Source organism: Arachis hypogaea, chromosome 12 (genome assembly GCF_003086295.3).
Source record: "Arachis hypogaea cultivar Tifrunner chromosome 12, arahy.Tifrunner.gnm2.J5K5, whole genome shotgun sequence".
Taxonomy (NCBI): Eukaryota; Viridiplantae; Streptophyta; class Magnoliopsida; order Fabales; family Fabaceae; genus Arachis; species Arachis hypogaea.
In genome coordinates, this window is record NC_092047.1 from 8,764,749 (window position 1) to 8,787,850 (window position 23,102).

Sequence of the window (23,102 nt, forward strand, 5' to 3'; positions counted from 1 at the left end):
AGATCCAACCAATCTTTGTTAAAGGCATCCAAGTGAAAATCCTACCCCAGTTTTGGTTACCCCAGTTCTTTACCAGCAATTCCGTCTGTGCCTCCTTTCTTCCGACAGTTTCGTCTGTATTCTGTTTCAGCAGTCATGTTTGCATTTTGTTTCAGCAGTTTAATCTGCATATGTTTTAGCAATTTCATCTGTACTCTTATTGCGTTCCACGCGCCCTCTTTTTTTTATCGCGCTCTATGCGCGCCATTTGAAGTTATTGCGTCATACGCAAGCATTTTTTTGAAGATCGCAGCTCAAGTACAGCATCTCCTTTTATATTTTTGCCGCCGGCAGCTCAAGCTCCTCCGCGCGCATCTTCCTCCGCGTCACCACATCAGACGCGCTTTTCTCAACAATTTCATCGAAACTTATCCAAGCTGTGGATTATTGACATCTTCCATCCATCAGCTTGCGGGGGCTTATTAAACTACATTTCAATTTAATTCAATCAATCAACAATCAATAAAATTTCTTCATCTTTTCTTTTCCTATTCAATTCAACACCTACTATGTGTACTCCCTCCTTCTCTAATATTTTACAAAGAAGATTGTTTTGAAGATGTATTAAACCATACTTATTTAAATTTTCTCTCACGGTTTTAAGAAAGCACACGCCTTCAAAATTGTCAGCAATCAAGTTATAGATGGCAAGAACAAGTGTGTTTTTTCTATTCCACCAATTCCATGAATACCAACCATGTGAACCCCAGCATTAGATTCAACATCTAGAAGTGAAGCGACCTCTAACACCGGGGACTCCAATCCAACTGGATGATCAGCAACAGGCAAAACCGCATGTCATCTAATCCTTTTTGAGATATTTTCCACAATGTTTCCAATAAACTTGTGTTCATATCCATCCCTGCCCAATCAAGACTAGCTCATATACATGTGGTTGCAATGTTGCATAGATACAAAAATGTATAAGTTCTGACCCACATTTCAATTTGAAATATTAGACAAATGAAACAAATTTAAGAAGGTGAGGTACTTGTATTTGAAATGATAGCCTGACAAATTAGCCACTTGATGCAGAGCCTCTTTCCATTTGTCCACCTTGTTGTTCATGTCATCTTTGTATCTCTTTTCATGCTTAGCTATTGCCTCGGAAACTAATGAACACATCGTATGAGAAAGGAGAATGCAGAGCCATGAGAAAGTGATGATTTATGTTTGTTTATAATGAGAATGCAAATTGTCTAAATGCTTGGTCAAACAATATAAAGATGACTTTACATGACGTGCTCTCTGAGTTAAACATTTACTAGAATGAGACCCTCACAGTAAATTAATGATATAATAAAATAAATATTAAAAATGATTATGTTTTGTAGAATTAAATTAAATATGTATAAACTAAAGTTAAATTTAAAATGTGTTATTGTTAGAGTTGTTGCTTTTTTCTTTGTGTCGTAGATTCTTGCGAAGGCATGTTTTTATGAATTATTGAGTTGTATGCATTTTGTATTGTGTTATTTGTTCTATCTTTATATGTATGTTTTTCTTTCAAAAATGTATCTTGAATTTGTATGGTTTTCTTTCTCCTTACTCTCTTGATGTGCATGTAGTTTTCTAATGACATTTACAATAAAAAGAATAAAAATGTGTAAAACTTTTTTTTAAATAAGTTATTTTTAATAAGAATAATTGAAATAGTATAAAGTGAAATTACCTGTTAATATTTTTCTTTGACCCACTCTGTGACAATGTCTCAAGTGATACAAATTCAAAATAGAGTTGGAAAATGTTCAATTTAAAAATACAATTTAAAAATATAATAAATATGTTTGTTTTGTATCTTTTCATCTAATATAATCATTTCTAAGTAAAGAAACTTTTCTTCATTTGTGGGTGTTAATGTTTTGCATAGACGAACCACACGAACTTTGATAAAACAATTGTCTGTTTATTTGGTGATATGATATTGTCCAAAGAATAATATTCTATTGAGTAAGTTTGAAATGTTGTGTAGTGCAAAAATAAATTTCTTGTGATAAGAGACTTATATAAGTAGGTCAATATGAAATTTAAATATTTATAACGTAAAATTTATTATGATTAATAGATTATTATGACATTTGTAATATAGATGTTTATTATATTTAATGAGTTATTTATAAAAATTAATAAATTAATTATTGGGGTTATAAATTTATTGTATTGTTTATAACGGTAAAATATAATAAATATAGGGATATAGATTCTTGTAGGTTACAAATTTGGTTAGATACTATTAATTTTTAATTATTGTTATTGGTAATTATGCAGCCTAATTTGCATATATTTCTATTACTTTCAAAACATCTTTTTTTTTTACTAATGCCATATCAGCAACATCGCTTATTTGGCAAAATATTAGAATCAACCACTTAATTTTTACCGAGTCAACTATTATTTTCAAGTCAGCAGAAAAAAATAATACAAAAATTTGTACTAAAATTTATAACCTACAAAGACATTCAATCCATATCCATATATTTATTATATCTCACCGTTATAAACAACACAATAAATTTATAACTCCAATCATTAATTTGTTAATTTCTATAAATAATTCATTCAATATAATAAACATTCATATTACAAATATAATAATAATATTAATAATTATAATAAATTTTACATTACAAGTATTTAAATTCCATACTATTTCAACTACTTATATAAGTTTCTAATCACTATTCTTTCAAATGACATCAAATTTAGCACAAAAAAATTATTTCTAAACTACATAACATCTCAAAATTACTCAATGGAGCATCATTCTTTAGACAATATCATCAAACAAAAAGACAATTGGTTTCAACTAAAACAAATCCAAAAATCAAATCACCAAATAAAAATGTCACTTTGTACAACTCCAACATCCAAATCTTTTGTACTACAAATTATTTTAAACAAAGTACCTTTCAAATTTAACTTTAGTTTACATATATTTAATTTAATTTTACAAAACATAACCATTTTTAATATTTATTATATACTATTATTAATTTATCGCCCGCGCATTAAGCGAGTCTCATTCTAGTTTGATTATAGTGGTATTTCTTTTTTGGTCTGAATGACCCATGATTTTTACCTCTTATATTGAGAGGATTTTTCGCGTTAAAGTTTTAGTGTCTTGTCCTTATTTTTTTTCATGTTTCTGTTATTGCTGCCACTATTTTGTGTATTGGTACACCAATTATTCTAACAATCAGCTATTCCAATTGATGAGCTATTTGCCAAATCAATGTTTTCTATTTCTAAAATTGGGAAGTTTTACCTTTAACTTTAATATTTGGAATTTGTGTGCTTTTGCAAGGTTTATTAATTTAGATATGTTTCATCTATGTGTGTAACGCATTGTTATGGATTAAGGGGATGCTTTACATAAATGTGGGGCAGTTTTTGAATGTACCATGCAAGAAGAAATCGGAGGGAGAGAGTTGTGTGCAAAAAAAATTGAGGCACCAAATCGAAGGGTTCGAAATGAGAGGAAGAAAAAATTTTTAATTTCACGGTGAACTAATCGGAGGAGCCTCCGATTAGTTGCTCTCCCTAATCGGACCGTCCGAATTCTTCTACCACAACTCTTTTCACTGTCACCACGTGCAGGTCAAGTACCTGTGTATTCCATATCGAGGCAAGACACCAAACTTAACTTCATATTAAAAATAAAAAGCGCTTTTGCAACAGAAAGAGTATTTCTTTTCGAAAAAAAAAAGAAAGAAATTTACACAATTTATATGGGACACTATCTTTGTATTCGTGAGATTTTATACGAATAAATATAATAATTATTACTCAAAAGATTCCTATTTGTTAGGATGTATTTCTTAAGAAGTATCTTGTACAAAAGATTAATCCTGAGGCTAAGAACAAACACATGGAACTATAGTTGACAGAAATTGGTATTGGTTTCTCCCCGTGGCATGATTACAATTACATGGGTTCTGATTCTGACCTGGAGGACTTTGGCCCTGTGAATATCACCTGGCAAATCTGTGATGAGAAATTGATGATTTTTTTACCCCCTAAATAATCTCTGCTAAGGATATATTATTGAAAAGTAAGCATAATGGATTATTTTACTAATGTAATCTTATTTTATGTATTAGAGATTTAGAGCATCAATTAAAGACTGAATTTTTGTATGATTGGACTGGGCTTGTGTTTTAAATGTTTTCAAGTGGTTAGTAACTTACTGATGCTATAGAGGTTGAAAATGTGACCTTTGTTCATCACCATCTAAATTGCCACAGCTTATTCCATGTTACTTCTTGTAATTGTGTTATGTCATTAATTTTGTATAGATGGTAATTTCACAATTTTGCAATAGAAAAAATAATTAGAATTTTACATAGGAATAATATGTCATTTATCATCCAGAGTTATAAAATTTAAATCAATTTTGATATGTGACTAAAGGGACACAACAAAACTTTAATCATTTTAATCAATTAAATTTAATGCATGTCAATTGAATTAAAAAATAATAGTTAAATGCCATTAACATATACATTAAAACTTTGATAATAAAATTACAAATATTCAAAGTATATACTATTTGGTCGACTGTACTCTTTTTAATATTACTCTATCTCATAATCTGTCAAACAAAATGCCCAAAGTATTTCTAAACACAGTTCAATATTGGCACAACATCCAATCCACTAGTTATTCATTCCAACACAACATCCAATTAGTAGGTATAAATTTTAATATATCGTGATTAATAAATTTTATTTATAATTTTATATTGTATTTTTTTATGTTTTCATTCTTTAAGTTAATATCTGAGAAAGATGTTAACTTCACAAAAAACTTGTTGTATATTTTTTTAATAATTATATTAAATTATATATAAATTATTAAATAAATGTCTTGTACTTTTAAATATTAATTTATATATTATCTAATTAATGCTTAAAAATATAACATTTTAAAGTTATATTATATAATATAATCAATCTAACTTATCTCGCGTCACGTAGGGCTTATTCTAGTTATCCTAGTAAAAACAGAAAATATATTATTTGTTCATGTTAATCAGTATTTCACACTCTTTCTCCCTTTTTATTGCATTTAAATTTAGTAATAATTTTAACAATCATGTTATGTGTATACTCAAATTAGTTATTAAAATCAGTTACTAATAAAAAATATATATTAAAATATAAAATATATATTAAAAATGTGTTAATTAATACATATATTTATACATAAATATATAATAACTGATTTTGGTGGCCAATTTTAATGTACAAAAAGTATTTTTGTAATTTTAATTATACGTCTATTTAAATATTTCAACTTTCAACTATTATTACAAGTTTCCGCATGATGCCAACTTCTTTTTGCTGAGGGACCTTCATAATATGTCGTTATATGCCCATTATTGTTGAATAGTAATAATACCTTGCAAGTTGCATGCATTATTGCAGTAACATTGCTCTCCTCTGGTTACATTCTGGAAATCCATTCACTCACGGATTCATTTGCTGTTGTTGTGATCTGTATCATATCATGGCCGAAGCACTTGTTGTTGGAGCTTTACTCTCTGGCTTCGCCAACGTTGTTCTTGACCGGCTCATTTCATCTGAGTTTGTCAACTTGGTGGTGAGCAAGAAGCTGGATCGGAAGCTGGTTGAGAGGCTTAAGACTGCTCTCTTGGCTGCCAAAGCTCTGGCTGGTGACGCTGAGCAGAAGCAGTTTGGAAACGAACTCGTCAGGGAGTGGCTTCATAGTCTCAGGGATGCTCTCTACACTGCTGATGACTTGCTGGACCGTGTCCTCATCAAAGCTGAAATTCGCAGCAAGGTACGCACCCGGCTTCCTAGCTTAATTAATTTGTCTGATAGGAAGATGGCGACCAAGATAGAAGAGGTGGTTAAAAGAATAGAAGATCTTCAGAAACTCAAAGATACTCTTGGTCTTAAAGAGATTCCAACGGGTAGCTCCTCATGGAGACCTCCATCCACTTCTCTTGAAAGGGGGATTGTGTACGGCAGGGATGATGACAAACAGGCATTAATCAAGATGCTAAATGACAACAATCATCATAACTTGTCCGTCATCTATATTGTTGGTATGGGCGGGGTTGGTAAAACTACTTTAGCACAATGCCTCTACAACAATACAGATTTGATGAAGGGGTTTGATCTGAAAGCATGGATTTGTGTTTCTGAAAATTTTGATATCGTTGAGACTACAAAGAATCTTATAAAGGAGATCACTTCCGGTGTTTGTTGTCTTGACGGCTTTAATTTACTTCAACAAGATTTGAAGGAAAAATTGTCGGAAAAGAAGTTCTTCGTTGTTTTGGACGATATTTGGAGTAACGATGGTGACAAGTGGAAAAGTTTTATTACTCCTTTTCAGCATGGGAGGAAGGGAAGTACTGTTCTTCTAACTACTCGCAAGGAAAATGTTGCTCCAATAGTCCAAAATTATAACTCTTACTTTCTCAATGGTCTGTCAGATGATTATTGCTGGTCTATTTTTGCGGACAATTCATCCTTTCCTGAATCAAATGGGAGCTCAGAACTTGAAGAAATAGGTAAAATGATTGTGAAGAAGTGTGATGGCTTGCCCTTAGCTGCAGAAACACTTGGACGCTTGTTGCGCTCAAAGCATGATGTAGAAGAATGGAATAAAATACTATCTAGTGACATTTGGGAATTTCCTGTTACAGATAGTAAGATTCTTCCAGCATTGTTAATAAGTTACTATCATCTGCCTGCCTATTTAAAACGATGCTTTGTTTATTGTTCATTGTATCCCAAAGACCATAAATTTGATAAAGATGAATTAATCTTGCTATGGATGGCTGAAGATCTTTTGCGAGCACCAAAGAGGAGAGAAACTTTGGAAGAAGTTGGTCATGAATGTTTTGATGACTTGGCTTCAAGACTATTTTTCAAGCAGCTCGAATATAGTGAGAAGTATTTTGTGATGCATGATCTCATGCATGACCTGGCAACTTTTCTTGCTGGAGAATTTTATTGTAGATTATCAGAAGAACTTGGTGAAAAGGAAGAGATGAGGATTCTGACTCGTCATTTGTCATGCGATTATCCAATCTTTGAAAAACTCTGTTCCTCTAAAAGTATAGAATCTTTGAGGACATTCTTGTTTATCAATAATGCTCAATTTCATGTTAGGATGCTAAGATATTGTTCAAGGTTGAGGATGCTACCCAATGGCATGTACAATCTTGTGAATTTGCGGCATCTTGATATATGGGGTACTCATCTAAAAGAAATGCCAAAGGGAATGAGCAAATTGAACCAGTTGCACATTTTAAGCAACTATATCGTAGGCAAGAATGAAGATAGTGGAATCCAAGAGTTAGGAGGGCTTCCAAATCTTCATGGATCATTTGGGATTCAGAAACTGGAGAATGTTATTTATGTCAATCAGGCAAGGAGTGCAAAGATAAGAGATAAGAAGCACATTGACGAATTATGGTTGGAATGGTCTTCAGGTGATGATATGGTTTCTGACACACAAACTGAAAGAGATATACTGGATAACTTGCAACCGCACAATGGCTTGAAAGAGTTGACAATATGGGGATACAGGGGTAAAACATTTCCAAATTGGGCGGGGCATTGTTCATACCAAAATATGACTAGTGTATCTCTAGAGTCTTGCAACAATTGCTACTTGCTGCCTTCACTTGGACAGCTGTCATCTCTTCAGTCCCTTCGCATTGATGATTTCGGAAAGCTCAAGAGTGTTGGCATGGAGTTTTACAAGAATGAAGGCTATCAACATTCTTCGCCTATTGCACTATTTCCCTCATTGCAGCTTTTGGAGTTTGATAACATGCCATGCTGGGAGGAGTGGTGCTTACCTGACTCAGAAGCTTTTCCTCAGCTTAAGAGACTTCAAATAAACGATTGTCCAATGTTAAAGGGAGGTATGCTTAATAGTGTGCTAATGCGAATCGTTTCTTCCTCGTTGGATGTTTTGAAAGTGAGCAAACTGGAAATACAAGAAGGTCATCAAGGATGGGGTAAAGAGATGACACTTGATGGAGACAGTTTATCATTTAGTGAATGTGAATCTGTGTTGGAGTATGCAATGGTCATCAACCATCTAACTTCCCTCCAAGAAATACACATCTCAGGGTGTTTGTCTGCTATATCCTTTCCAGGAAATTGTTTACCCAAGTCATTGCAAAAGCTCACAATCTTGAATTGCAGCAACCTGGAATTCCCCCAGCAACAGCAGCAGAAGTATGATTTGGTAGAGCTACGAATAGAACACAGCTGTGATTCACTGACCTCATTGTTGTTGGATGCCTTTCCCAATCTCAAGAATCTGGAGATAAGAGGGTGTTCAAATCTGGAATCAGTTTCAATGTCAGGGCCACCACACGCTGCTCTTCAACATCTCACCATCTCTAAATGCCTGAAATTAGTGGCATCTCCAGGAGAAGGACTGGCTGCACCCAACTTGACTCATCTCGATGTTAGCTGGTGCTCAAAGTTAGAGGCATTGCCACTTGACATGAATAGTCTTCTTTCAAGTTTACAGTCTCTTGACATTCGAGCTTGCCCGAACATTTGTAGGTTGCCAGAGGGTGGCTTGCTGCCTAAGTTAAGGTCACTTACTGTGGGAGGTTGCGAGCAACAGTTGAGGAGTCTATCATGGATGAGCAACTTGGACACCCTCACTCATCTTACCATTGATGGTTCTAACTGTGAAAGCATCAAGTCATTCCAAGAGGTGGGTTCGCTGCCTCAACTTAACACAGTGTCTCTTTCACTTTCCAAATCTGGAAACATTGGAGTGCAACGAGCTTCTCTGCCTCACTTCCCTCCAACAATTACATATTTCATTCTGTGACAAGTTGGAGAATATGGCAGGAGAAAAGCTGCCATGTTCTCTGTTACTACTTCAAATTAAAGAGTGTCGTTTGCTAGGAGAACACTGTAAGAAGAAGCATCAACAAATTTGGCCAAAAATTTCCCACATCCCCACCATTCAAGTCAATGGCAACCAAATTTTCTGAATAGAGATTTCTGAGCAGGTAATTCTCTTACCTTCATGTTTGTCATGGTACCACAATTAAATTCATACATGCATAAATTTCCTTTCCTTCAAGTAAAGAAGTTTTCTCTTTCTTTATACAGCATTAACTAGTTTAACTCATATGCCAACAACAAAATTTGCATTCTTTTCTTTCGCTTATCAGGAAAGCTCTCTATTTGCAGTTGTAGCTAAAGAAATATCCTTTGTTACTCTGAGAAACAGTCATTGCTATCTGTAATATTTGTTAACTGGTCTCATATTTTTCAAAAAACAGCATTTGAAGAAGAAGATAAGAACTCCCATGAAAACTAAAATTGAAAGACAGGGAATACCCTTTTTTGGATATCCAACATTTGAGATTTTTTTTTTAAAGAACCGGACAAATCAAGTTTACTGTCTTTACTATCTTCTGCAGGTAGCTTGTGTACATAGCGAGATGTAATCCTATACCTTTGGCTATATATCTTCATTTTAATTCTAAGTTCATTTGAGGTGGTAATTAAGCTGGATTGATGTGCTGGGAACCAGAAACTGTTTTCTCTGATCTTGGCTTCATGTTATTGAAAAGCAAAGACATGATGGAGAAATTTGGAGTGACACTTATTATTGAAAAGCTTTTCTTGTTGTCGGTATATTTCTCTATTCCTCTCTATACTTTTATTTTTGCATTTTTCACAGAGAAAAAAATAAATTATAGCTTGATTTGTGGAAGAAAAGAGTGATAAAATAGTGTTTCTGTCTTTGCCAATTCTTTATGATCCGAGAGTCTTGTGTTGCAAGATTCATGTAAGATAGTAAAAGGAATCAGCATGCATGAGGTGTATAAGCTTTAAAAATAGAAGGATCAAGTTATTGCTGTGTAATCTATTTCGTCCATAGATTGAATCATTTCATTAAATTAATAGTATAGATGCCTATAATAAGACATCTCTAATAGTAAGAGAAAAGGTTCTGTAATAATAACTATTTTTTCCTTTCTAGATTTGGAGACTTTGTCAAACAGATTTCACAAGGTGACAACTAATGCCATCAAAGAATATGATTTCCACATTTAAAGATGACAATTCTGTACCTGAAATAGTCGTTAGAAGGTGAAGTTGTAGAGATGCCATCAGACAACAATTTCATTCCTATCAACTTCACTCATTGATCTTTGTCTGGTATGTGTAGTTTGTACCTATATTAAGCTGCATAAGATTGGAATAAATAATATTATTCTCACATATGGGATTCAAATTATTCAATAAAAAGTATTGTCATAGAATATTTGATCTGTTGAGACTTAATTAAAGAGGATAGCTACAAATATATAGGGTTATTGTCATGTAAAGTCAGTGTATTATGTTTATTGAATTTTTTTTAATAACTGCTCTAGTTCTACTTTGAGTTCCTGTTTTTGAGATGTCATTTCTTTTCACTGCTGATTCAAAAATCAAACCAATGATCCAAAGATGTGTTCATGAGGTTTTCACATAATTGCATTACTAAAAAGAGTACAAAAAATAAACAAGAAAAGAGAGAATGTAGAACAATAGGTGTGTGTGGCTTTTGTGATGACAAACACTTGAGTCTTGAATTGTTTTTTAATTTGTGTTTCAGGAGATACATTGAGGATCAAGTGGCAATTGCCATGAGAGAATTGCAGTTCTGGATTGGATCTTGAATGGCAGTTTCAGTCAAAACAAGCAACAGAAATGCAGTCATTTTCCACATTTACTTTTGTTTTTTCAAAGAAAAAATAAGATAGAAGATTACTGATGTTATTATGAATATTACATATCCTTTTATCTCATCATCCAGAAAGAGAACTACATGAACTCAATACTATACTTTTGCAATGTTTTAAAGAGATGCCTTTGATTTGATATATCTTTCAATGACAAGCAATGACTGTGAGCTAAATAGAAGCTAAGTAACTCAAATAAATACACATAGAGTAATGCTGAATGATTGGAAGGAGCAAATCTTTCATCGCAAATTAAAGAACTGCTGTGTGATGCAATGTAGATTTGAGCAAATCTTTAGACTGCCTTTGCCATGCGTGTTGTTCAACTGGCAAATCTGTGGTGAGAATATTGATATGAATTTTTTTTTCCCCTGAAATGATCTGTACCAGGGATGTATTATTGAAAAGTAAGCATAATGGATTATGTTAACCTTATTCATGTATTAGAGCATCAATTAAACACTGAATTTCTCAATGATTGAACTTCACTTGTATTTTAAACTTTTTCAAGTGGCTAGTAATGTAGTGTTGTTACAGAGAATAGGGATTGAAATTTGAAAATGTGACCTTTGTTCATCACCATCTGCATCAACATTGCCACAAGCTCATTCTAGTACAAGTTTAAGCCTACCACCACAAGTATTCTTCAACGGACCTGCAATTATCAAGCATCATGACCTTAACTAGTTCTAAACTGACTGCTCAAAGAATTGCATCAACTATGCAATGACTTAACTTCGTTGTTACTTGCTTGGAAAATTAAATTGTCTCGTAATTTAAAATAGAGTAAATAGCCATTTTGATTGTCAAAAAATTCAGATTTTGGACAAAAAATAGTCTCAATAGATAGTCATGACAAAATGACTAAAAATATATTATATTTGACAAAATGATTCAAGTGCTAATTCGCTAACGGAGTTGCCTACATGACATATTAGTTGTTGACTAGGAATATCATTTCTCTAGTGTAAAAAGGAAAAAAATATTATTTATACATGTGAATACTGAATAGGTATTTCACATTCTTCTATCACATTTAAATTTAATAATCATTTCAATTATTTGCCTATTTAAATGTTTCAACTATTCAGCTATTTATTAAAATATTAGCTGGGTTGTGAAAACAGTCTGAAACCATCCTCAAGTTGCAATTTTAATTTGTTGCATCTCTTGGAATTAAAAACACAGAAGAGTGACCTTGAAGGCATCTACCACTTGAAGTCAATGTCTATGCTATATTGCCAAATGCCAACATATTTTAATCTCATACTATCCATTATTGTTATTAATAATGATATGCATTGATATCATATGATGGTGATCCTACATTAAATTATATAGTTAATTAATTTCCAGAAAGACTAGTTTCGGTTGGTTACCCTTTTGTTATTTGAATATTGTGTTTCAACTTTCAACCTTCAAAGAAGAATATAGAAATGAAGTATATTCTCTCTTATATGCCTTTTATTATTGTTGAATACCTCGCAAGCAGTGTTTCAATATTGCTCTCTATACATTCTGAGAATCCAATCACGCACTGATTCATTTGCTGTTGTTGTGATCTGTATCGTATCATGGCTGAAGCACTTGTTGTTGGAGCTTTAGTTTCTGGCTCCATCAGCCTTGTTCTTAACAGGCTCATTTCACCTGAGTTTGTCAACTCGTTGGTGAGCAAGAAGCTGGACCGAAAGTTGGTTGAGAGGCTCAAGACTGCTCTCTTGGCTGCAGAAGCTCTAGCCGCTGACGCCGAGCAGAGGCAGTTTGGAAACGATCGTGTGAGGAAATGGCTTGAAAGTCTCAGGGATGCTCTCTACACTGCTGATGACTTGCTGGAACGTGTCTTAATCAGAGCTGAAATTCGCAACAAGGCACGCATTCGCCTTCCTCGCTTCTTCCTTAATTTGTATGATTGGAAGATGGAGACTAAGATAGAGGATGTGGTAAAAAGAATAGAAGATCTTGAGAAACGCAAAGATACCCTTGGTCTCAAAGAGATTCCAACGGGAAGCTCCTCATGGAGACCTCCATCCACTTCTCTTGTGAAGGGGAATGTGTTCGGCAGGGATGCTGACCAGCAGGCACTAATCAAGATGCTCAATGACAAAAATGATCACAACTTGTCCGTCATCTCTATTGTTGGTATGGGCGGTGTTGGAAAAACAACTTTAGCACAATGGCTCTACAACAACAAGGATTTGATGGACGGGGTTGATATGAAAGCATGGATTTGTGTTTCTGAAAATTTTGATGTTGTTGAGACTACAAAGAATGTTATAAAGGGGATCTCTTCGGGTGTTTGTAGTCTTGACAGCTTTGATTTACTTCAACAACATTTGAAGGACAAACTGTCAAAAAAGAAGTTCTTCATTGTTTTGGACGATGTTTGGAGTGAAGATGCTGACAAGTGGCATAGTTTTATCGCCCCTTTTCAACATGGGAGAAAGGGAAGCACTATTCTCCTAACTACCCGCATGGTAAATGCTGGTCGAATAGTCCAACACTATAACTCTTACACCCTCAATCAACTGTCAGATGATGATTGTTGGTCTATTTTTGCGGATAATGCATCCTTTCCTGAATCAAATGGGAGCTCAGAACTGGAAGGAATAGGTAGAAAGATTGTTGAAAGGTGTGATGGCTTGCCGTTTGCTGCAGAAACACTTGGACGCTTGTTGCGCTCAGAGCGTCGTGTTGAAGAATGGAATAAAATACTGTTGAGTGACATTTGGGAATTTCCTATGACAGACAGTAAGATCGTTCCTGCGTTGTTAATAAGTTACTATCATCTGCCTGCTCATTCAAAACATTGCTTTGTTTATTGTTCATTGTATCCCAAAGATTATAAACTTGATAAAGATGAATTAATCTTACTGTGGATGGCTGAAGATCTTTTACAACCACCAAGCAGGGGACAGACTCTAGAAGAAGTTGGTTGTGAGTGTTTTGAGGGCTTGGTTTCAAGACTATTCTTCAAGCAGGTCGAGAACGATGACGAGAAGTATTTTCTGATGCATGACTTGGCAACTTTTCTTGCTGGAGATCTTTATTGTAAATTTGGTGAAAAAGAAGCGATGAGTATTCTAACTCGTCATTTGTCATACAATCATTCAATCCCTGAGAAAATATGCTCCTCTAGTAAAATAGAATCTTTGAGGACAGTATTGTATATCAATGATTGGTCTTATTACGAGAAAGCACCCGCAACGTAACCATGTGACTTATTGTCAAAGAATAAATACTTGAGAGTTTTATCCTTTGGTAGACTTGATATATTTCCTGATTCAATAGATAAATTGATCCAACTGCGCTATTTGGATCTTTCTTGGAGTGATATTGAGGTATTGCCCGAGTCATTGTGCAAGTTGTGTAATTTACAAACGTTAAAGCTAAAAAATTGTTTTTCCCTAACTATGCTGCCTAATGGCATGTGTAAGCTTGTGAATTTGCGGCATCTTGATATCAGGGGTACTCCCCTGAAAGAAATGCCCAAAGGAATCAGCAAATTAAAACAGTTGCACATTTTAAGCAAGTTTGTAGTGGGAAAGAAAGAAGACAATGGAATCCAAGAGCTAGGAGGGCTTTTAAATCTTCATGGATCACTTGAGATTGAGAGATTGGAGAATGTGGTTGATGCCAATGAAGCAAGGAGTGCAAGGATAATAGATAAGAAGCACATTGAAGAGTTATTGTTGAAATGGTCTCTGTCTTCAGGTGATGATATGGTTTCAAACACTCATACTGATGAACAAGATATACTCCACGGCTTGCAACCACACACTGGCTTGAAAGAGTTAACTGTTGAAGGATTCAAAGGTGAAATATTTCCAGAGTGGATTGGGCATTCCTTGTACCAAAACATGACAAGTGTATCTCTAGAATGTTGCTGGAATTGCTGCGTGCCTAATGACAAGTGTACCAAAACATGACAAAAGAAGATGCTGAAAGATGGTATAAAAAGATGAGTCTTGATGGGGATAGGTTATCAATTAGGGGATTTGAATCTGTGGCAGAGTGTGGATTTAAGGCAAGGATCATCCACCATCTAACTTGCCTCCAAGAAATACAAATCTCAGACTGTTCATCTGTTGTATCCTTGGGGGGCAATTGTTTACCCAAATCTTTGCAAAAGCTCAAAATCTTTAATTGCCACCAAATTGAATTACTCCAGCAACAACACAAGTATGATTTGGTAGAGCTACGAATAGAACACAGCTGTGATTCACTGACCTCATTGTCGTTGGATGCCTTTCCCAATCTCGAGAATCTGCAGATAGTGAGGTGTTCAAATCTGGAATCAGTTTCAATGTCAGAGCCACCACAGGATGCTCTTCAACATCTCACCATCTCTAACTGCCCCCAGTTTGTGTCATTTCCCCAAGAAGGACTGGCTACACCCAACTTGACTCATCTCCATGTTAGCAGGTGCTGGAAGTTGGAGGCATTGCCACGTGTCATGAATACTCTTCTCCCAAATTTAGAGTCTCTCGACATAGCAGGTTGCCCAAACATTTGCAGGTGGCCAGAGGGTGGTTTGCCGGCTAACCTGAAAGAGCTTAGGATAGGAGAATGCGAGGAACAAGTGAGGGGTCTATCATGGTTGGGCAACTTGGACAACCTCACTCATCTCACCATCTCAGGTCATGGCAGTGAGAGCATAATAGAGTCATACCCAGAGGTGGGTTGGCTGCATCGCCTTCCCTCCCTTACTACTCTACATATCCAAGACTTTCATAATCTGGAGACATTGGAGTGCAACGAGCTTCTCCGCCTCACCTCCCTCCAAGAATTACACATTTCATGGTGTCATAAGCTGGAGAATATTGCAGGAGAAAAGCTGCCTCCCTCTCTCTTACTACTTCAAATTGACAACTGTCATTTGCTGGGCAAACACTGCAAGAACAAGCATAAACAAATTTGGTCCAAAATTTCCCACATTCCCACCATTCAAGTCGATGGCAAGCAAATTTTCTGAGTAGAGGTTTCTGAGCAGGTAATTCTCTAACCTTCATATTTGTCATGCTACCACAATTAAATTCACACATGCATAAATTTTCTTTTTCCTTCAAGTCAATTTTTTTCTCTTTCTATAAACAACATTAACCACTTGAACTCATATGCCAACTGCAAAATTTGCATTCTTTTCTTTCGGTTATCGGGAAAGCTCTCAGTTTGCAGTTCTAGTTAAAGAAATATCCTTTATTACTCTAGGAAACAGTCATTGTTATCTGTAATACTTTGTTAACTCTCATATTTTATTAAAAAAAAACGCATTTTAAAAAAAATTCATATTTTTTGTGTATCCAACAGTTGGGTGTTTATTTTTAAACAAATGGATGTATCAAATTTAATATTTTTACAATCTTCTGCAGGTAGCTTGTGCACATATCGAGATGTAATCCTATACATTGGCTATACATCATTTAATTCAATGTTCATTTGAGGTGGTAATTAAGCTGGATTCATGTATTGGGAAACAGAAACTGTGTTTTTTTCTGATTGCGGCTTCAAGTTATTGAAAAGCAAAGACATGATGGAGAAAGTTGGTGGCACTCATTATTGAAAGGCTTTGGTTGTTGTTGGTATATTTTTCTATTCCTCTCTATGGAGAAAGTTGGTGGCACTCATTAAAGATTCAAAGAATATACTTTCCATATTTGAAGATGATAATCATGTACCTGAAGTAGTCGAAGAAGTTGTAGTGATGCCATCAGCAACGATTTCGTTCCTATCAACTTCACTCAATCGTGTGTGCAGTTTGTACCCAATGGGTCTCATTTCCTTTCACTGATGACTCTAAAATCAAACCTGTGATCCAACATTGTGTTCATGAGGATTCACATAATTGTGTGTGTGGTTTTTGTGATGACAAACACTTTTAAGTCTTGAAATATTTTTTAATTTGTGTGGTTTTCTTTTTAAATAATTCACTACCTTTATTTTTCAGGGTATCTTGATATAAATTTCAAATATATTATATCATTAATATATCAAATTTCTAAATTGATAGATATTCTTGGAGAAAAGAGTGTAGTTAGTTTCTTAAATTAAATAAGTAAAATAAAGCTTAAGATGATGTGGTCAATTCAAAAAATAAAAAATGTTATTTGTATCTAAAATCAGCTACTAAAATCAGCCACCAATATATTTGTGTATAAATACATGTGTGATTTAATTTATTTTCAATGTGTATTTGTATTCCAACATGTATTTTATACTGGTGGCTAATTTTAATGTACACGTAGCATCTATTCTTAATATATAAAAGTAGATATATAAGTTTACCCACGTTACTTTTAAAACATCTTTTTCTTTCTACTAATGTCATGTCAGGAACATTGCTTACTTGGCAAAATATTAGAATTAACCACTCAGTTTTTGCCAAATCAACTATTATTTCCAAATTAGCAAAAAAAATAAAATATACAAAAATTTGTAATAAAATTTGTAACCTACAAAGACATTCAATCCATATCCATATATTTATTATATCTCACCATTATAAATAATACAATAAATTTATAACTCTAATAATTAATTTGTTAATTTCTATAAATAACTCATTATTACAAATGTAATAATAATATTAATAATCATAATAAATTTTACATTACAAATATTCAAATTCCATACTATTCAACTACTTATATAAGTTTTTAATCACTATTCCTTCAAATGACATCAAATTTAGCACGAAAAATTTATTTTCGAACTACACAACATCTCAAACTTCCTGAATGGAGCATCATTCTTTGGACAATATCACCAAACAAAAAGACAATTGATTTATCAAAGTTCGCGTAGTTTATCTATGGGAAACATTAACACCCACAAATGAAGAAGAATATTTTTCTTAGAAATGATTATATTAGATGAAAAAGTACAAAACAAACATATTTATTATATTTTTAAATTAAATTTACGAAAAAAATACTTTAATTATTTTTGCTTTTTATATTTTTTATATTATTTTATACTATTTTATATATAATTGTATTTTAATATCGTTTAAATTATACTTATTTTAATATGTTATTTATTGTTCCTTTTTAACTAATTATTAACTATGATTTACTAACACGACAGGGAACACATCTTCGTATAATTGTGAAGAGAAATATGATGAACAAATTCAAACATTTGTTACAAGAAGAAAAAGTCTATATTATAAAAATTTAAAAATAGAAGATGCAAATAATCTGTATAGGCCAATTAAAAAAACAATGAAAGCAAATTTTTTACTCACATTTGTGAAAGAAATTAAAGATCCAATTTTGAACATTTTCCAAGACTATTTTAAATTTGCATCGCTTGGGACATTGTCTGACAGAGTGGATAAAAAAAATATTAACAAGTAATTTCATTTTATACTATTTTAATTATTCTTATTAAAAACAATTTATTCAAAAAAAATCTACATATTTTTGTTCTTTTTATTGTAGATGTCATTGAAAAACTACATCAAGAGATTAAGAAAAAAGAAAACCATACAAATTCAAGACATATCTTTGGAAGAAAAACATACATGCAAAGATAGAACAAACAACATAATAGAAAGTGCATACAATTCAACAATTCATAAATAACATGCCTTCACAAGAACCTACCACCGAAAGAAGAAAGCAACAATTCTAACAATAACCAATAAAGAAAAAGGACGATGAGCTCCACATAAGAAGACTAAGTCCATCAACTAAAACAAATACAAAAATTAAATCACCAAATAAAAATATCACTTTGTACAACTCCAATATCCAAATCTTTTGTACTACAAATCATTTTAAACAAAATACTTTTCAAATTTAACTTTAGTTTACACATATTTAATTTAATTATATAAAACATAATCATTTTTAATATTTATTATATATTATTATTAATTTATTGTCCGCGCAACGCGGACTCTTTCTAGTTACTCTTAAAAAATTGGTAATGATGACAAAAAAAACAAGGTTTGAAACCTTGGTCAAGTTGTAATTTTAATTTGTAATGATGAGTTCCAAACAAAGAGAATAAAACATTAAGAAAAGTGACCTTGAAGACAGCTAGCACGTGAAGCCAATGAGTAAACACTATATAGTTAATTAATTTCCACAGACTAGTTTAAGTTGGTCACCCTTTTGCTATTTGAATACTCTGTTTCATCCTTCAAAGAAGAATATAAAAATGAAGTAACGTGCAAAGCCAGCTATGCACTCCACAACTGGGAATTATTTGAATCTCGCTGTATGCCTATTGCTGCATAGTGAATACCTCGCAATCATTATTGAAACATTGCTCTCTCTTTGTTACATTCTGAAAATTCCAATCTCTCACTCATTAGTTCGCTGTTGTTGAGATCTGTATCATACCATGCCTGAAGCACTTGTGGTTGGAGCTTTAGTTTCTGGCTTGGCCAACGTTGTTCTTGACCGGCTCATTTCATCTGAGTTTGTCAACTTGGTGGTGGGCAAGAAGCTGGATCGGAAGTTGGTTGACAGGCTGAAGACTGCTATCTTGGCTGCCAAAGCTCTGGCTGCTAATGCTGAGCAGAAGCAGTTTGGAAACGAACTCATCAGGGAGTGGCTTGATAGTTGATGAGCGGATAATTTATACGCTTTTTGACATTGTTTTTAGTATATTTGGTTTAGTTTTTAGTATATTTTTATTAGTTTTTAGTTAAAATTCACTTTTTCTGGACTTTATTATGAGTTTGTGTGTTTTTCTGTGATTTCAGGTATTTTCTGGCTGAAATTGAGGGACCTGAGCAAAAATCTGATTCAGAGACTGAAAAGGACTGCAGATGCTGTTGGATTCTGACCTCTCTGCACTCGAAGTGGATTTTCTGGAGCTACAGAAGCCCAATTGGCGCGCTCTCAACGGCGTTGGAAAGTAGACATCCTGGGCTTTCCAGCAATATATGATAGTCCATACTTTGCCCAAGATTTGATGGCCCAAACCGGCGTTCAAAGTCACCTTCAGATTTTCCAGCGTTAAACGCCGGAACTGGCACCAAAATGGGAGTTAAACGCCCAAACTGGCACAAAAGCTGGCGTTTAACTCCAAGAAGAGTCTCTACACGAAAATGCTTCATTGCTCAGCCCAAGCACACACCAAGTGGGCCCGGAAGTGGATTTTTATGTCATTTACTCATCTCTGTAAACCTTAGGCTACTAGTTCTCTATAAGTAGGACCTTTTACTATTGTATTGGGGGATCTTGGTAGCTACTCTTGTTCTTATGCCTAGACCTTGTTCTTATGTATTTTCAACGGTGGAGTTTCTACACACCATAGATTAAGGTGTGGAGCTCTGCTGTACCTCGAGTATTAATGCAATTACTATTGTTCTTCTATTCAATTCCGCTTGTTCTTGTTCTAAGATATCACTTGTTCTTCAACTTGATGAATGTGATGATCCGTGACACTCATCATCATTCTCACCTATGAACGTGTGCCTGACAACCACCTCCGTTCTACCTTAGATTGGGTGGATATCTCTTGGATTCTTTAACCGGAATCTTCGTGGTATAAGCTAGAACTGATGGTGGCATTCAAGAGAATCCGGAAGGTCTAAACCTTGTCTGTGGTATTCTGAGTAGGATTCAATGATTGAATGACTGTGACGAGCTTCAAACTCCTGAGGGCGGGGCGTTAGTGACAGACGCAAAAGAATCACTGGATTCTATTCCGGCCTGATCGAGAACCGACGGATGGATAGCCGTGCCGTGACAGGGTGCGTTGAACATTTCCACTGAGAGGATGGGAGGTAGCCACTGACAACGGTGAAACCCTTGCATAAGCTTGCCATGGAAAGGAGTAAGAAGGATTGGATGAAGATAGTAGGAAAGCAGAGAGACGGAAGGGAAAAGCATCTTCATACGCTTATCTGAAATTCCCACCAATGAATTGCATAAGTATCTCTATCTTTATCTTTTAGGTTTTATTCATCATCTATACCCATTTGAGTCTGCCTGACTAAGATTTACAAGGTGACCATAGCTTGCTTCATACCAACAATCTCCGTGGGATCGACCCTTACTCGCGTAAGGTTTATTACTTGGACGACCCAGTGCACTTGCTGGTTAGTTGTGCGAATTTGTGTTTATGCCATGGTATTGAGCACCAAGTTTTTGGACTCATTACCGGGGATTAATTGAGTTGTGAAAAGAAGTGATCACAATTTCGCATACCAAGTTTTTGGCGCCGTTGCCGGGGATTGTTTTGTGTATGGACAACTGACGGTTCATCTTGTTGCTTAGATTAGGTATTTTTTCTTCAGAGTTCTTAAGAATGAATTCTAGTGTTTCATGATGATCTGTTGAAGTCTGGCTGGCTGTGAAGCCATGTCTAATTTTATTGGACCGAGGTTTCAACTTATCATCACAAGAGCTTGTTGATTTCTATCAATCTTGCTATTGGAGCAATGATCTGCTAAGGCTTGGCTGGCCATTGGCCATGTCTAGTGTTTTGGACCGAAGCTTTCTTTGAAAGCTTGGCTGGCTGTGAAGCCATGTCTAATTCCTGAACCGGAGTCTTAGACTAGCATTGCAATGATTCCTGGAATTCTAATTAAGAATTTTGATACCTTTATTTTTTTTCCACCTAATTTTCGAAAAATCCAAAAAAATTACAAAATCATAAAATCCAAAAATATTTCTTGTTTGAGTCTAGTGTTTCATTTTAAGTATGGTGTCAATTGCATGTTTCTGTTCTTCTTGCATTCATTCATGTGTCTTAAGTGATCTTCAAGTTGTTATTGATGATTTACTTGCTCTGATCTTTAAATTCTCTTGACTTGAGTGTTTTGTGTCTCTCATGTGCATTCTCATTTTGTTAGTAGTATACAAACTGCTAAGTTTGGTGTCTTGCATGCATTGTTATTTGATTTTAGTTGCATTTTGACTTTTCCTCATTATTAAAAATCCAAAAATATTTTTAACTTGTGTCTTTTCAAGTCAATAATACAGGGAATTGAAGATTCAGAACATACAGCAGAGGAATTATACAGAAAAAGCTGGGCGTTCAAAAACGCCCAGTGAAGAAGGCAGACTGGCGTTTAAACGCCAGCCAGGGTGCCTGGCTGGGCGTTTAACGCCCAAAAAGGTAGTAGTTTGGGCGTTAAACGCCAGAATGTGCACCATTCTGGGCGTTTAACGCCAGGATGGCACAAGAGGGAAGATTTTGTTTTCAAATCAAATTTTTTTCAAGTTTTCAAAGTTTTTCAAAATCAAATCTTTTTCAAATCATATCTTTTCAATCAAATGTTTTCAAAATCAATTTCTTTCCTTTTTCAAAGATACTTGCTAACAATTAATGATTTGATTGAACATTTCAAGTATGTTGCCTTTTCTGTTGAGAAAGGTTTAATGTTTGAATCATATCTTTTCTTGTTAGGCAAGTCATTAATTTTCAAAATCAAATCTTTTTAAAAATGTTTTCAAATCATATCTTCTCAATCATATCTTTTTAAAAACCAATCATATCTTCTTAACCACATCTTTTTCAAAAGAGTTTTTAATCACATCTTTTTAATTTCTTATTTCAAAATCTTTTTCAAAAATCACTTGATCTCTTTCCCACTCTTGGTTTTCGAAAATCAATTAGTGTTTTTCAAAATGTTTTTAAAATATTTCACTTAATTTTCGAAAATATCTTCCCCTCTTTTCACATCCTTCTATTTATGGACTAACACTATTCCTTAATGCACAATTCGAACTCCATCTTTCTTGATAAGTTCGAATTCTATACTTCTTCATTCTATTTTTCATTTCCTCTGACACCTCAAGGAATCTCTATACTGTGACATAGAGGATTCCATATTTTCTTGTTCTCTTCTCTTTCATATGAGCAGGAGCAAAGACAAAGGTATTCTTGTTGAGGCTGACCCTGAACCTGAAAGGACCTTGAAGCGAAAGCTAAGAGAAGCTAAGGCACAACTCTCTGTAGAGGACCTAACAGAAATCTTCAAAGAAGAAGAACCCATGGCAGCTGAAAACAACAACAATGCCAACAATGCAAGGAAGGTGCTGGGTGACTTTACTGCACCTACTCCCGACTTTTATGGGAGAAGCATCTCTATCCCTGCCATTGGAGCAAACAACTTTGAGCTTAAGCCTCAATTAGTTTCTCTAATGCAACAGAATTGCAAGTTCCATGGACTTCCATTGGAAGATCCTCATCAGTTCTTAGCTGAGTTCTTGCAAATATGTGACACTGTCAAGACTAATGGGGTTGACCCCGAGGTCTACAGACTTATGCTATTCCCTTTTGCTGTAAGAGACAGAGCTAGGACATGGTTGGACTCACAACCTAAAGAAAGCCTGAACTCTTGGGAAAA

The 23,102-nt window shown here is 34.4% G+C and overlaps 3 protein-coding genes across 3 annotated transcripts; all 3 read left to right on the forward strand.

Moving 5' to 3' along the window:
• Positions 1 to 5,349: 5,349 nt before the first annotated feature.
• Positions 5,350 to 10,928, forward strand: LOC112726699 (putative disease resistance RPP13-like protein 1). Its single transcript, XM_025776197.3, has 4 exons — positions 5,350 to 9,061; positions 9,479 to 9,692; positions 10,045 to 10,223; positions 10,663 to 10,928. The coding sequence occupies exon 1, from the start codon at positions 5,452 to 5,454 to the stop codon at positions 8,875 to 8,877; it is 3,426 nt and encodes a 1,141-aa protein (XP_025631982.2). The 5' UTR covers positions 5,350 to 5,451; the 3' UTR covers positions 8,878 to 9,061; positions 9,479 to 9,692; positions 10,045 to 10,223; positions 10,663 to 10,928.
• Positions 10,929 to 11,004: 76 nt separating this feature from the next.
• LOC112726700 (putative disease resistance RPP13-like protein 1) lies at positions 11,005 to 16,732 on the forward strand. The gene is made up of 2 exons (XM_025776198.3): positions 11,005 to 15,779; positions 16,159 to 16,732. Exon 1 carries the CDS (start codon positions 12,364 to 12,366, stop codon positions 13,996 to 13,998), a length of 1,635 nt encoding a protein of 544 aa, XP_025631983.1. The 5' UTR covers positions 11,005 to 12,363; the 3' UTR covers positions 13,999 to 15,779; positions 16,159 to 16,732.
• LOC140176613 (putative disease resistance protein RGA1) lies at positions 14,200 to 14,715 on the forward strand. Its single transcript, XM_072208139.1, has one exon. It carries the CDS (start codon positions 14,200 to 14,202, stop codon positions 14,713 to 14,715), a length of 516 nt encoding a protein of 171 aa, XP_072064240.1.
• Positions 16,733 to 23,102: the final 6,370 nt, after the last annotated feature.

Coding starts and splice junctions, on each gene's coding strand:
- LOC112726699 (XM_025776197.3), top strand. CDS start 5,452: ATGCATTATTGCAGTAACATTGCTCTCCTCTGGTTACATTCTGGAAAT.
- LOC112726700 (XM_025776198.3), top strand. CDS start 12,364: ATGGCTGAAGCACTTGTTGTTGGAGCTTTAGTTTCTGGCTCCATCAGC.
- LOC140176613 (XM_072208139.1), top strand. CDS start 14,200: ATGCTGCCTAATGGCATGTGTAAGCTTGTGAATTTGCGGCATCTTGAT.